The sequence below is a fragment of the Sinocyclocheilus anshuiensis genome, unplaced genomic scaffold (genome assembly GCF_001515605.1).
Source record: "Sinocyclocheilus anshuiensis isolate Anshui unplaced genomic scaffold, SAMN03320099.WGS_v1.1 scaffold2019, whole genome shotgun sequence".
Taxonomy (NCBI): Eukaryota; Metazoa; Chordata; class Actinopteri; order Cypriniformes; family Cyprinidae; genus Sinocyclocheilus; species Sinocyclocheilus anshuiensis.
The window spans coordinates 67,322-81,527 of record NW_015548326.1 but is presented as its reverse complement, the minus strand read 5'-3'; the positions used below and the strand labels follow the sequence as shown (position 1 = coordinate 81,527).

General features: G+C 44.4%; 1 protein-coding gene across 4 annotated transcripts in view; it reads right to left on the bottom strand.

Moving 5' to 3' along the window:
* LOC107656475 (histone-lysine N-methyltransferase ASH1L-like) overlaps positions 1-14,206 on the bottom strand; it is a 62,945-nt gene that overhangs the window by 37,986 nt on the left and 10,753 nt on the right. For 2 of the 4 annotated variants that reach the window (XM_016444351.1, XM_016444350.1), the window contains 4 exons: positions 9,448-10,232; positions 4,968-8,724; positions 4,243-4,857; positions 803-1,526 (listed from right to left, as the gene is read on the bottom strand). In XM_016444351.1, the coding sequence (XP_016299837.1) occupies positions 803-1,526; positions 4,243-4,857; positions 4,968-8,724; positions 9,448-10,023 (5,672 nt within the window). In that variant the 5' untranslated portion in view covers positions 10,024-10,232. Of the gene's footprint in view, positions 1-802; positions 1,527-4,242; positions 4,858-4,967; positions 8,725-9,447; positions 10,233-10,914; positions 10,954-14,206 lie in introns of all 4 variants that reach the window. The other 2 variants (XM_016444353.1, XM_016444352.1) reach the window with 2 other exon arrangements.

Sequence of the window (14,206 nt, the reverse complement as noted above, 5' to 3'; positions counted from 1 at the left end):
ATATATATATATATATATATATATATGTTTTAGTATTATCCAACAGTGTGGTAAATGTGCACAAAGATAAAACATATTCTCAGCCATTTTCTTATATTGTCTTACCTCTATCTGCTCTGGCACCTGGGAACGGTGAATGAGACCTTGGGCTTGAACGCATCCACTCACTGTCCGAAGTGTCACAGTTTGAATTGTCACGGTCCACTCTTAGACACACAGGTGGACTTTGTCTTCGTCCAGATTGACGGGTTAGAGATCTATCTGCAGCACGTCTGTGACTAGAACTTTCTGTGACAGCATGTGCATCTCCCTCATTGACTATTTCGTCCCGATCAGATTCAGAATGATCAAATAATGAGTGATCGGACTCCGAGTCCATTAACACATCAGCGGTATACCTCTGTGTTTTTCTATCTGATATTTTGACCTACATTCTTGCTACTCCTTCCAGTTTGTGCCGATCGCTGTCTACGCTTGTTTCTGTGATCCAAAAGTCCCGCACTCTTTCAGAACATGCGCAAGGGCCTTCCTTACCGTATACCACCAAAACACGGATACCCCGAAAATTGTTTGGCAGGGAAAGAGTTAATATTTTTTGTTTAAACCATGATACTTTTTTTAATATTCTTTGATGAATAGAAAATTCATAAGAACAGAATTTATTTGAAATCTTTTTGTAACATAAATGTCTTTCACTTTTGATCAATTTAATGCATACTTGCTGAATAAAAGTATTAATTTCTTCCAAAAATTAAAAATCTTACTGAAAATTTTGAACAGTTGCGTATTTTGTAGCGCATACCTGCGAAAACATTGCATGTCCTCCGGCGTCAACCATCCCCTCCCTCCTTCTATTCTTGCTCTCGCCATCACATCCTCCTCTCTAGCAGCTGGTCGTTCTTCTTCTTCCTCCACCTCTCTTTCCTCCTCTGGTTCCTTGTCTTCCTCATCAACTCCTTCTGTCTCCCTTTCCCAGCGTTTTCTCTTGCGTCCCTTTCTGCGCTGACTCTGTATTACAGACTCAATGACGTCAACCACGGTGTCTTCCTCCCACAGAACACTTCCTCTGTGCCTTTCAGGTAAAGGATGGTTCTCCTGTTCAGATGTCTGTGGTGGGGGCGACGGGGGAGGCGAGGGCAGCGGGTGCTTGCGGGGACGGCCTGGACCTCGTTTTTTCACCATGTTGTTTCCTGTGCGTGCTTGCCTCTGGAGCTTCTTTGCACGGAGGATCTTGTTGACATGGTGCAGGTTATTTTTGGGAGGGGGCCGATGGGAGTGATGTGAAGGGGGGGAGTCACGGCAGCATGCAGGCTGGGAGGAGTATGTGGAGGGACTAGCCTGGCGGCTGGAGGGCCGGAGAGCTGCGGTGCTTCCAGGCTGATCAAGAGTGCAGTGAGAAAGGCAAGAGGCAGAGTGTGAGAGGGACAGAGGAGGGTGGTGGTGATGGTGGTGCCGATGATGGGGACCCTCAGAAACCTCTGGAACAATGGATTGGCCAACTCGGTTCTGCGTGCCGGACACATTTCCTGTGATATTAAAACAAAAGGTAGGTTGAGTGGCTGAAAATGTATTCACAAAAATTAAACAAATTAAAGGGTTAGTTCACCCAAAAATGAAAATTAATCGCGATTAGACGGTTATTTAATTATCGCGACAGGCCTAGACTGAAGCACTGCAACACCCGCTGAGTGCCATTAAACAGCTTGAAAGATCAAAGACAATTTTTAATATAACTCCGACTGGATTCTTCTGAAAGAAGAAAGTCATATACACCTAGGATGCCTTGAGGGTGAGTAATTTATGGCTTAATTTTCATTTTTGGGTGAACTAACCCTTTAAAATAACAATTAACATCACCCAATGTCCCCCATGTGTCAAGAAATCAAGCAGTCAAAATTACCAAAATGCAAAAACTTATAGTCAACAGAGACAATTATTCTAAAAACAATGGCTAAAATAAAATAAAATAAAATAAAAACCAGTGTATACCAAAGGACTGTTTGCAGCAAGTATTAGTGACTGGACTTTTTGGGCACTGAGCAGCATTCAATACAAATAACAGCAGCCTGCCACTGACTAAGCTAAATTCTCAAATTCATGGTTAGATCATCTTTCTATAAAGCACATTTATTAGCAGGTAAATAACAATGGGGAGTTGAGGAGATACATTGGATTATAGATGGTGTAGAAAAGGTACTCATCTCCTAAAAGCCAAATTCTGATGTAGCTGAAAATAACTGTCTCACAGATTCAACAAAAAAGCAGCTACATGTATTCATGTGTGCAAGGCCTCATTAACTGTGTTCCCTCTATCCTCCATTATTCCTTTAATTAACTTACTCTCAGACTAACTCACTTTTCAATACAGTCTAGTCTATTATGTTCTATTCATCTTATCTTTCCATCAGTCAAACCCATCCTTCCACATCTTTCTATTTCATTGTTTTTCCCCCACTATTCCGTCGGGGTTTAATACTTATGGTTAACGCTTTGCTTAAATCACATATTAATGACTGCCTTAGCAAACGCCACTACATATGTGCACCAATTCATCAACTAACTTATCCTTCCAGTCACACCTATATTCACTTTATCCTCATCTTTTACTCTCATCAGTTTCTTACTTTTGCTGCTACAGAGAATTAATGGTGCAGTCAATGATCGTTGGATGACCTCATGTCCTGGGGTGGGTTGCACCAGCTAGATGTAAAAATGCTGGGTGTAAGCCCTACGCTGGGCTTTGCAACGTCCTGCTTTACGATAAATATTTACACCTGTTGCACCAACTGAAACTACTATCAGGCGCGACTACGCCCGGCGTAGACAATGCGCGTCCACGCCGACACATTCTCCCTCAGTTATAGATATAGCTGAGACGACGTTCACGCCGCAATGGCTACAACTACTAATATAGAACTGAATTGCTCAAGACATAATATAAGTGAAATCACCGCGCTATGATTTCATTGAGTAAACATTTCCTAACAAGTCCGCGTTTTTATATCTGAAGTCTCCCTGCACACTCCCATGACAGATTTCATCAAGGTTAAGTAAAATACAATAAATGTAATACAATGCTTCTCTACTTATTTTTTTTATAGCTGACTTCAAGTTTATGTACAATGAATGTCTTTCCTGAGGTAATTGTGACTTTACGTGACATTTTATGTTTTGCTGTCTTTCTGTGGCTGAAAAAGTTCGCGATTGATATCGCTTATCCTGCCCGAAAAGACCATAAACATTACAGGTCACATCTGCAGTAATAATTAACTAACAGACATGAATCCTAAAAACGAATAATGTCCGAGCAAATCATGACTTTTCACTTTACACCTACCTCTGACTAGGCGTAAGATTTAGTGTCAGACGTAGCACTACGCCGAGATGGTGCAACGGGTATAAATTCTATGCACGACTTAAAGCGCATTTTACGTCCAGCCTAGTCTTACAACCGGGTGTACGTCCAGCTGATGCAACCGGCCCCTGAGCTCTAATCCTGGATTACATACTACACTTTGCGTCTCACTAGGGATCCTCAATGCATGAGAACATATACACAAACACACTGTCCATCCATCCCACCATGACTTAAGAGCCTGCACTATTATGAAAAATGTTCTGTTTCACCTGGTTCAGCACTGTAACATTTGAGCAGGTGTGTAGGTGTGAGTGTGAAGACATTTAGTCTATTTGGAATCCCACAGCTGTTGGAGTGCAGAGGAAATTATGCTGTAACTAGCCATTATGTAGTAGACTGGGTAGTATGTATTGTAGAACTTTTAACCACAAGCTGCAACTTCAACCAGTCTTGTATCAACCGCTTTAAACAGACCATGTAAAATGTTTTTGATGTGATGGCCTGGCCCTGTAGTCATTACAGAACACTAACACTACTGGAATCGAATCAGAAATTTGTGGCATCCACTGAGGCAAGTGACATCCAATAAAATTTTAGCACAGAATTATGGAGGACGCTGAGGTAAAGCTATATTTGGAGAATGATATTTCACTGCATTAATTCTGCAACCTTCACAATGTCAAACTAAACTTGGGTCACCTCAGGAGGCTCAAGCCCAGATTTGCATTCAGTTGTTTGATGACAACAACATGTAAAAAAAAAAAATGCAAGGACCTTCCTGAACTGAGCATGGTTGTAATGTAAACCATAATCATAGCACAAAAGTATTGAAAGTCCAATAGGCTTTACAATATCAGCATTTGTTTGTAAGATTTCTCACTTACCCATCTCTCTTCTCTCTGCAGATTTGGAACGATCTCTTCTCACTGTCTGATCCAACCGTGACACACTGGTGCTCTCTGATGTTCTACCTTTTTTGCTACGACTCCCTTTGAGGGAGGTTCGAGATAGTGCAGATGTGAACAAGTTGGTGTGGTGGCTGGTCTCTGCCTCCTCAATGGGGGAAGCAGGATCTTCTTCATCACTCTCCGAGCACTCCACTGTATTTTGCACATGTCCTTCAGAGAATGCACCAGACCCAGAAAGGGACTGGTTTCTAGAGAGTTTGGAGTAATCAGTATCAGAACTTCCCATCCTGAACCAGGAGTCAACAGGATGATGTCCCTGGCTCACGCTGCCCAAAGACAGTCGCGAAGGTCCAAGACAAGACATAGAAGCTTCTTTTCGCTTGTACCGTTCTGCAGAAGACGAGGAGGAAGAGGAAGGGGAGTTGGCAGAAGCTGCCAGTTTGTTAGCACTGGAGTCACCAGAACCATCTCGCCTGAACCGGCAACGCTGCAGGGACTCTACACTCCCTCGCTCCCCTCTTCCGACCCCCAACCCCTCACCTCCTCCACTTCTGCCTCCAATGTTACCTACAACTTCACCAACATCATCACCCTCCTCTTCTCCACCGCGATCACGGTGCTTGTGCCTATGCTTGTGTTTGTGGTGCCAGCCAAATGACAGCTCGGACGACATTGCAGGATAGAGTACTGATGATCATCACCCTCCTCTTCTCCACCGCGATCACGGTGCTTGTGCCTATGCTTGTGTTTGTGGTGCCAGCCAAATGACAGCTCGGACGACATTGCAGGATATAGTACTGATGAACGACCACCACCTAGATACTCCTGCCTAAGCAGCTTATGTTTCTTCTTGTGAAATTTGGAAGAGTTAAGAAGCAAGTGGGAGGGGTGATGATGATGGACATAAGAAGGGGGCGGAGGTGGAGGAAAAGAAGGAGAATGAACATGGTGGGATGGGCCAGAGTGAGGAGCCTGGTGATGAGGGTGGGGGTACAGGGCACTTGCTGGGGTATAACCACGATAGTAGCCAAGTCCCAGTGGGGTAGAAGAATATGGAACACCATAAGAGGGGTGATAGAAACCTCCACTGGAGAGGGGAAAGCCTAACCCAGGTACAAAAGGTACTTCTGATATAGATTCTCTGAGCTTAGGTGGTCGCCCTCTTTTCTTTTTAAGATCTGGCTTACGGACATAATGAAGTGAATCACATGGGTAGGCTGGGTGGGGTGAATAATATCCGCTAAAATTTATCCTGAAGATGGTGGGCAAGAGATCTCGGTGTATATAGTGATGGGGTGGTGGATTGGTTCCACCTCCAAGGCTGCTGCTGGCTCTGGCACTTCCCAAGGCAGACCCACGGCCCGGGCCTGCTGCCCCAGCACCCAGACCCAAACTGCTACCCAAACGAAGTGTTGGTGTGCGATGACCAATTCGTATATCGCTGAGCTGCACACAGATCTCATCCAAATCAGCCAAGAAGTCTGGGTCTTGTCGACGTGACCGCAGCTGCAGGTACTTCTTCTTGCGTTTTCGCTTTTGCCTTTTTAGTTTGTCATAGCTAGGACAGCCATGTCCACGGCGTTTGCACTTATGCTTGTGCTTCTCTTTATGTCCAACCAAAGCAGGAGATGGGGCAGCTGGGTGCGGTCTTCTTGTATCAGGTGATGCCCTCGCTCCAAGTGGGGAGGGTGTAGGTGAGGGACGTTCCAAGAGAACTGAAGATGAGTGCCTCCTTCTACCTCTCGAAGAAAGCCCCATTCCAGCTCCTATGGCTGGACCTATGACACCAGGCATTAAGAGTCCACTTGCCATACCCTGTGAGACCCCTACACCAGCTAAGCCACTTGCACTACCAGCCTTTTCCCCACGGTCTGAGGTGCTGTTGTTGTCTGTCCCAATGCCACTGTCACTGGGTACTGTCTCTTCGCTGTGTGATTCACTGACTGGGGAAGGTGTGGCCTCCTTCAGCTCACTGAGTGGAGCAGGAGACGTGTGCAATAGTGGCCTTGGAGGAGAAATTTTTCGATAATGGTAGTGCTGCCGGTAGTGGTGGTGGTGATGGTGGTAACCCCGGCAAGATGATTTCTTTTGAGATGGGTTTGCTGTGGATGATGAGGAGCCTGCTACAGTGCGAGCAGAGGGGGCTGAAAAAGTAGGTGGAGGAAAGGAAAATGAGTGGTGGCCCTGATGGGAATGGCTGCAGTGTGGGTGGGATGAGAAATGCACTGAGCCAGGCTCAACAAAGCTGGCATCACTAATGGGACTCTGGCCTCCACTTGACTGCGAGAGTGAAGGCGAAGGGAACACCTCAGATGGAGGCAAGTGGTGTTGCTGGTTTTGTAAGGCCTGTGACTGGTGATGATGGTGTGGGGACGAAGTGTTTGGTGACAAGAAAGGTTCAGGAGGGGGTGTGGGGGCACCTGGGGAGGGATTAGCTGATGTTTTTGGCTTACGACCCCTCCTTTTACCCATATATATTGTCCCCTTTTTGCTAACGTTGATCTGGGGTCCTAATTTGCCCCCAAATGTAGCAGCAAGTGATGATAGAGACTGTGGTTTTGTAGCAGCCGCAGCCCCTGGCACTCCACTGCTTCTGGACCTTTCCTGCTCAGTCCCTGGTTTCGGCCCAAGCAGTATTTGGCTGAGGAGCCTTTTCCGTTTTACTGTCTTCATCTTATTAATTTTGCCTATAATTGTCTTCATAATGAGCTGCCCATTGCCCTTATTACGAAAAGGTTTTTCACCTACTGAAGCACCCCCCGACTCAGGAGCAAGTGTTGGGGGCTGGGTTTCTTGTGGAAGTGTTGGCGGTGAGCGCTTGGGACGTCCACGCTTTCTTTGCATGGGTTTAGGTGGATTAAAGTCCACTTCAGGGTGCAAAATAGGGGGATCCTGCTCTTCTTTAGATTTGAGCAGACTAGAGAAGACTTTTGAGGGTACCAGTTTGTTTGGGGTTCGGCCACGGGCTGGTGCATCTAACCGAGGCATTTTGGACTTGGGCCGTCCCCTCTTCTTGGGTGAAGAATCAAAAAATTCTGAAGCAACAGGGGACATCCGATTACCAGAAGGAGTCCATTCCACAGGTTGCCGAGTAGGGGATGAGGAGGAAAGCCCTGATGGCATTGGTTTCTGATGGTTAGAAGCAGCCTCATGTGAAGTCTTGTGGGTGCGACTCACTGCCTTCGTCCAGCGAGGCCGTCGTCCTCGCCGCTTCTTAAGAGGCTTTGAATCCTGCTCAGCTGGTGATGCAGGAGATAGAGCCCCAGTGTCATCACATAGTTGTGGTGGGCTCCTGCTGGCACCAGAAGGGTATGAAGGTGAAATAGTGCATTTGGTGGACTCAGCAGGACTTGGTACCCCACTACCACGACTTTCCTGATTGGGACTACGTTTGACTGGACTTGAGCTCTTACCCCTCTCACTTCGAGGAGTTGACAAAGAACACCTTTCTTTAGTATCTTGCTTCCCTGGCATAGCTGAAGTAGAGCCCTTACTTAAATCTCTGGGACTGTCTGTGTCTTTGTCTCGGCCACGCTCTTTGTCTTTCTCAGTAAACTCCTCTATCCGGGAGGGGCTTGCTCTAGGCCGTGAGGCTAGTGAGCCTGGCAAACACATGTGACAGCCTGTACTTCCTATTCTTTCTAAGGAGAAGGATGAAGAAGAGGAAGATGGTGGTGGTGATGAAAGAGAAGCCGTGGAGGAAGAATGAGATGGGCAATGCCCAAGACGAGATTCAGATTCCATTCCATTGGTGGTACTGTTGTCAGTGCTATCAGTTGTGGATGTCGTCAAGTGACTACTGTTTTGAGACAGTGCAGTACTAGTGGTGGTGGTGGTTGTGCTGCTGTTGCTACTGGTGATCCCTTTTGAAAGTCCATCTGATTCCTCTTTTCTAGAGGTGCCAGAAAATGTCTCCAGAATACTGTCTTTATTTTTGGACCCATATGGGCGACCTGGGGGCCGTGAAACCGGTGGTGGGGCAAGGTGCACCGCCCTGGAATAGGTGTTCCTATTGGCCATAGCCCGTTCAGGGTGCTGCAGATTAGAAATTAAGGGAGGCGAGCTACTGTGTGCTGGAGCTGGTGACACCTTTCGGGCTTTTGGCTTAGGGCACTTTGACGGCGGACATGTAGCTATGAGCTGAGCAAGCTTCTCAGTTACTGTAGGAGTACCCCAGGCAGAAATTCCCCTGTCTTGTTCCTTCTGCCCCTCAGTAAAATTGTATTGAGTTTTTAAGATCCCATCTGTTTTGGGGTCCTGTTGCAATGTGGTAGCTGGGGGCATTGTCGGTGGCGATGGGGTAGAAGCAGAGTTGGTTTGTGGAAGCTGGTTTTTCTTTCCAGAGGAGGGTGATTTGCTTTCTGTCATGGGGCGATGAAGATTAAGGGGACTCTCTGAAGAAGCAACGGATTTTACATCAGCCTTTCCCTCTGACTTACAGGCAAGTTTTTGAGGAGCCTATACGCATATAAAGAAGAAAACAATGAAAATTATTTTACATATATTTAATTCAGTGTAATATAAAAAATCATGGAACACAAAGAAATAATGATGCATTATTAACTGTGCTGGTTTTTTCCTAGTTATTACCAAAATAATCAAATTTTATGTTTGTCAATATGTGTATGCCACTACAATTCCTCTTTATTGATTGAATTTTGGACCATTATTTGTTTTTATTCCCTCCAAATCAATAAAACAGCAGAAGGACTTTAGAGAGAGATGGAAGGAGAAAGGGAAGATGTGTGTGAAATAGAGGAGGGGAGAGTAATGAGAAACAGGGTTACAAGACATTATGACACAGAATAAAGGCAAAGAACAATTGAGAAACAAAAAAAAAGACTGAACAACAGAGTACTCTGTATCAGACAGAAAAGCATATTTACAACAGAGAAATGTGGAAAAGAAAAAAAATTAAAGAAAAAGAGTGTTTAAGTGTTTACGTTATCAAAAGAGAGGAGAGTGAGAAAGAAAATGTGGCAAGATTTGCAAAGCTTGTTTATCTGATGAAACCACATTAGCTTAGTGAAAGGAAAGTGGAGTGAGAAGGATATTTGAGTTTGTCCTGCCCTTTCAATCATGTCACTGTTGGTTTCCTTGTTATGTAATTTCAGCTAGTCTCTTTCTTTATGTACAAGGTCTTATTTAAGAAATGCTGCGTGAGAAGTTAAACAACCGTACCTTTTTTGCTGGAGCACTTCCATTCACAGGAGTTACTGGGCTGGTGGAAATGGGAGGAGGGAGAGAAGGTGAGGGAGATGCAGCAGCAGGAGCACTAGATGATAGAGATGCTCCTCGGCTGACAGAGGGGCTTTTCTCTCCTTTTCCACGACTTGGGCTAGAAGTGTGGTTGCTCCCATCACTGGCTCCAGCCCCACGATTAACACGTCCTCCGCCTCGTCCTCCACTATGCCTTACAGTGGCTCGGAAGGCTGGACGACAGACATAGTTCTCCAGTATCTTAGGAGGCTTCTTCATGCGCTTGGCCTGTAGGCCTATCTTGAGCTTGACATTTCCCTCAGAGTAACTGGTTTCTTTGACCGAGAACTGTGCAGATTGCTGCTGTTGCTGGTCACTTGTCCCACTTTCAGCAGCACAAGTTTCACTTTGTACCCCATCTCTTGGTTTCTCTTGTTTTTTCTTTTCCTCTTCATCGTCCTTCTTTCCTCCTACTCCCTCGTTCTCGCGTTCTGCTGGAGGGACATTGACAGGGAGCGGGGGCGGTGTAGAGGGCCCCCCCTGTGTCCTCTGATCCATTGGTGATTTGGGGAACAAGGGGGGCTTGAGTGGGACAGGATGTTCTCACTCGCAGGTATAGGTAGGTACTGGAGAACTGTGCAGATGTCAGGTAGGAAGAAAGAAGTGGAATGGAGGGGAAGGGGGGAAAAGCAGAGGTTGTAAAAATATCCTTGTTGGGTTGAAGCAATGTCGTCCCTTCCCAAGTGCCCAGCCCTCTCACCTTCAAACTGAGGAGATAAAAACAAGAGAGGGGGTGTTACGACCAACAGACAAATTATCCACACTTCTGAGACAGTCTTAACTTTTAATTTAATTATTAACACAGAACGACTTTGCAAACATGGATCACTACCACCACAAAAACGACTTTGAATGATCCAACTAAGGACATAGAAAGGCTAGTCACTAAAATCCAAACTCTACATAGTCTTTTGATAGTTCTGGATAGTTTGGAATGACACCCTATGTGGCCAGACAGAAAGCTGAATTAAAATAAAATGACTTTATAAACACAATTCAGTAATATTTGTATTTTAATTAAGAGGCTTTTGCAGATTTTTTTTTTACAACTGCACTGCTTCATATTGATAAACGAATATGATCACATTCACAATTTTAAATGGATAATGCTTAATAAACCAACAACATGTAAGATCCTGCAAACACGTTTTACCAGATGAAAGTCATAAACAGTTTGACAAAAAAATGATTTTTGCCCATCTGTTTGATTGGACTCAGCACTTTAACCAGTAGATTAATTCAATGTGCCAAGGTATCTGTTTTTTCATCAAAACTGGAGATAAGGTTTTCTTGTGTTATGCGTTTATGAGCCGATCTCTGATGTTTTGTTGTACATGTAAACACTCAATGTTTCATTTCAAGAAGGCATATCAGCTACTTTTATGGTACCTTTTTGGAGTTCAGCCCAAGTCCCATTATGAGCAAAACCTTTTTTGCAAAAAAAAAAAAAGACTATGAAAATAATTTCAGAATATTCATTTTTGTGTGAACCAGCCTTATAATACTCATAATAACTATAAATACTTGGACAGGAGGATCAGAATCTATCATTTATAAATGATAATTGGAAATTCTAAGCAGTAGGCCTAAAGTTCACAAACAATTAACAATCCCTTTTTCCAATCCTTTGTAAGAGCCTTTCTAATAAATTTACTTGGATTATAAAAGACAGAGAACATAAACTTTTTTTTTGGAATGCACAAAAAAGTACTGGGGGCTTGACAAAAGTAACCTTATGCCCCTTGCACACCTCCAAAACAAAAGGCCACTGAGTAAGTTTGTACTGCGCCGAGCACAGGTGCTTTCTGAGGGTCAAGTCATTGAGAGGCGAGTCCGATCAGTGACCTCAGCATAAAGGGACCTCTGGGAATCCAGTCACCTTTTCGAGCCCTTTTTATGACTGCCAGTCAGAAAAGCGCAGAGTGAATGAAAGACCGGGAAAGAAAAGGAAAAAGAGAGGGTAGAGCGACAGAAGAGGACAGTTTCTTTATGCCCCGCTGAGAGCCAAGGTTTAAAGATTACACAAGAACGCCTATTAAGAAGTCATTGGAACGCTACATGTACGGTTACGGCCGTTTAGCGCTCGGCACGAGAAAAAGCTCCAAGAGCCATTTTACAGAGTGTTGTTTCATTAGTGGTGGTATTTTATATTGAGAAAGTCATTTTCTGTGAAATCACCACAACTATAAACTACGCTCCAGAACTTGGAGCCCTGCCTTCCTTCTCTCAACTCCAACTTCTCAATGTTTGCTATAATTACTTAGCCCATCTCACTTAAACACGCCCTTTCTCTTCCATTCGCCCTTTCCCATTTCACACACGGCCATCCAAAAATCACACCTCTCTTGTTCTCTGCCCGACCTACCCTTTCACCCCATTCTGTCACTCTCTCCGTCCTCACTCATTCAGTCTCCCTCTAACACTCACTTGGAAATCTAACAGTAAAGCGGTCAAAATAGAGTCGTTGTGCTCCTGCTAATCGAAAACACATTTCCCCAGCGCTCCCTCCCTCCATCTTTTTTCCCTGGTCCGTCCCTCCCTTAGTGACAATCATTCCCCTATTTCCTCAGCACTCTGGGTCGTACTCCGCTTCTCGTTACTGTGTTATTCTCTCTTTCATCCCTCCTCTCTTTGCAGAGAAGATGCCAAAAATAAATGCTACCTTGTATTGTAAAATGGCTTAGAGAAAAGTCTTGAGGGAAAGCTGGACAAAAAATTGCAGCAAGCTATCATTTGCAACAATCCAACACATTTACATTTATGTAGCCTATCTGAAGCAATGGGATTCGAACCCATGCTCTTGGTGTTGCAAGCATCATACTCTACCAGTTGAGCTACAGGAACAGAATAAAGAAAACAAAGCAACCAACCAAAAACGATTTTATTTTACAGTGATCATGTTACAAATATTACACGTTGCTATAATTAATTACTATTCTAATAACAATGTGAACCATTACTTTTCGTTATTTACGTACATTAAGTACATGGAAACATGAACACTACACTAAAGTGTGACCAGATTCATTTTCAGAAGCATTTTTTCTTAGTGTAACATCAAAGTCAATTTATCAACAAACAAAAATGAAACTCTCAAGTCAGTGATTCTTCTGCTTCCTCCTCCATCCACGCTTCTTCAGCACCTGTCATTCACAACTCTTTAATCTATGCTTGTTTTGGCAGCATGGGTATATAATATACTAACTCTGTGTATTTAGACAGTCTTTCTTCTGCTATGAAATTATGTGTCCGCGTTTCTTCCACGAGCACTGAAAGCCACAACCTCCAGCCAGCCAAAACACACTGCAGGTCAAATTGGGAGACAGTGAGAGTTGAGTTGTAGTTTAGATTTAGTGAGCCTGAGGGTGACTAGATGGCAAGAAGAGAAACAGCACTGGCAAACTACATCTAAAAACTAGAGATGCACCGATCGATTGGCCAGGGATCAGAATCAGCCGATTTTCCTCATGATTGGCCCAGATCGGTGATCGGTCGGTCAGTCTCACTTCTTTTCGATTTCGAGCCAATCCGTTTTGTTACCAGCAGCACAGACAATAACATCAGCTGCGCCTTCTCACTCTCATCTCTCCGACGACCCCTTCTCTCTCACACGTCTCATTCGCTCTGGTTAAATAGTGCTTGTATTGCGCATTAAAGTCATTCCCGCAGGTAGACCTTTTCCTAGAAAGTGAACTTCACTTTTTTTTAGACATTTTTGTCAATACTTTTAACCAACTGATCTCAAAGTGATTTTTTTAGTGTAGTTCATCACATCAACCACAAACATATTTCACTAACGTAGGGCTGGACAATATGGCCAAAATTTATATCACGATATATTACTTAATTTCACCCGGTACGATATAATTCCGATATCGATATGAACACTATTTAAAAAAAAAAAAAAAGCCTCATAAAAACTGCCAAGAACACCCACTACAGATGTCTGTACCTACAAACTTCTGAAAAATGAATTTTCCAAGTCTATGAAACTCCTATAAAACTATATAATATTTAAGAAAGAAAAAACAGCACAAATAAATTAATGTTTACCTAATATCAAACTATAGGCTGACATACACTACCAGTGTCACAAAGCAAGGCCAGACACAACAGGTAAGTGCAAATCAGGATGGTTTATTGACTGGGTAAGGGGATGACTGCAATAGGTGAGTTAAAGGCAGGTGAGTGTCAACACAGTGAATGGTTCCAGGGTGCTTATCTGAGTTCTGATGGTGAGGATTGGATGCCGGTTACGTTGGAGATCGTGGAACAGTTTCCAAGGAGTCGTTGGAGGATCGCGGGAGGAACAGCAGGTAATTCGTTCTAGGAGAATTTGGCAGAGAGAGTCCAGAGCAGTTCGTAGGAGTGAACGGTAGACCGGACAGTGAGTGACTGTGCTGTGTGTGTATTTGTAGTGTGGCTTGATTGGTGACAGCAGGTGCGGGTGATCAGAACTCAGGTGACTGCGATCGGGTAATTATTCTGGATGGTGACTGAAGTGACTGTGATGAATCCCTGACATTACCCCCCCCTCCAGGGGCGGCTCCTGACGCCCTCGAGCGGCGGCGGGGGCGGCCACGGCTTCTGGGGCGACCAGGATGGGTGCGATGGAAGTCCTCTAGAAGCAACGGGTCCAGAATGTCATCCCTGGCCACCCAGGAACGTTCCTCCGGTCCAT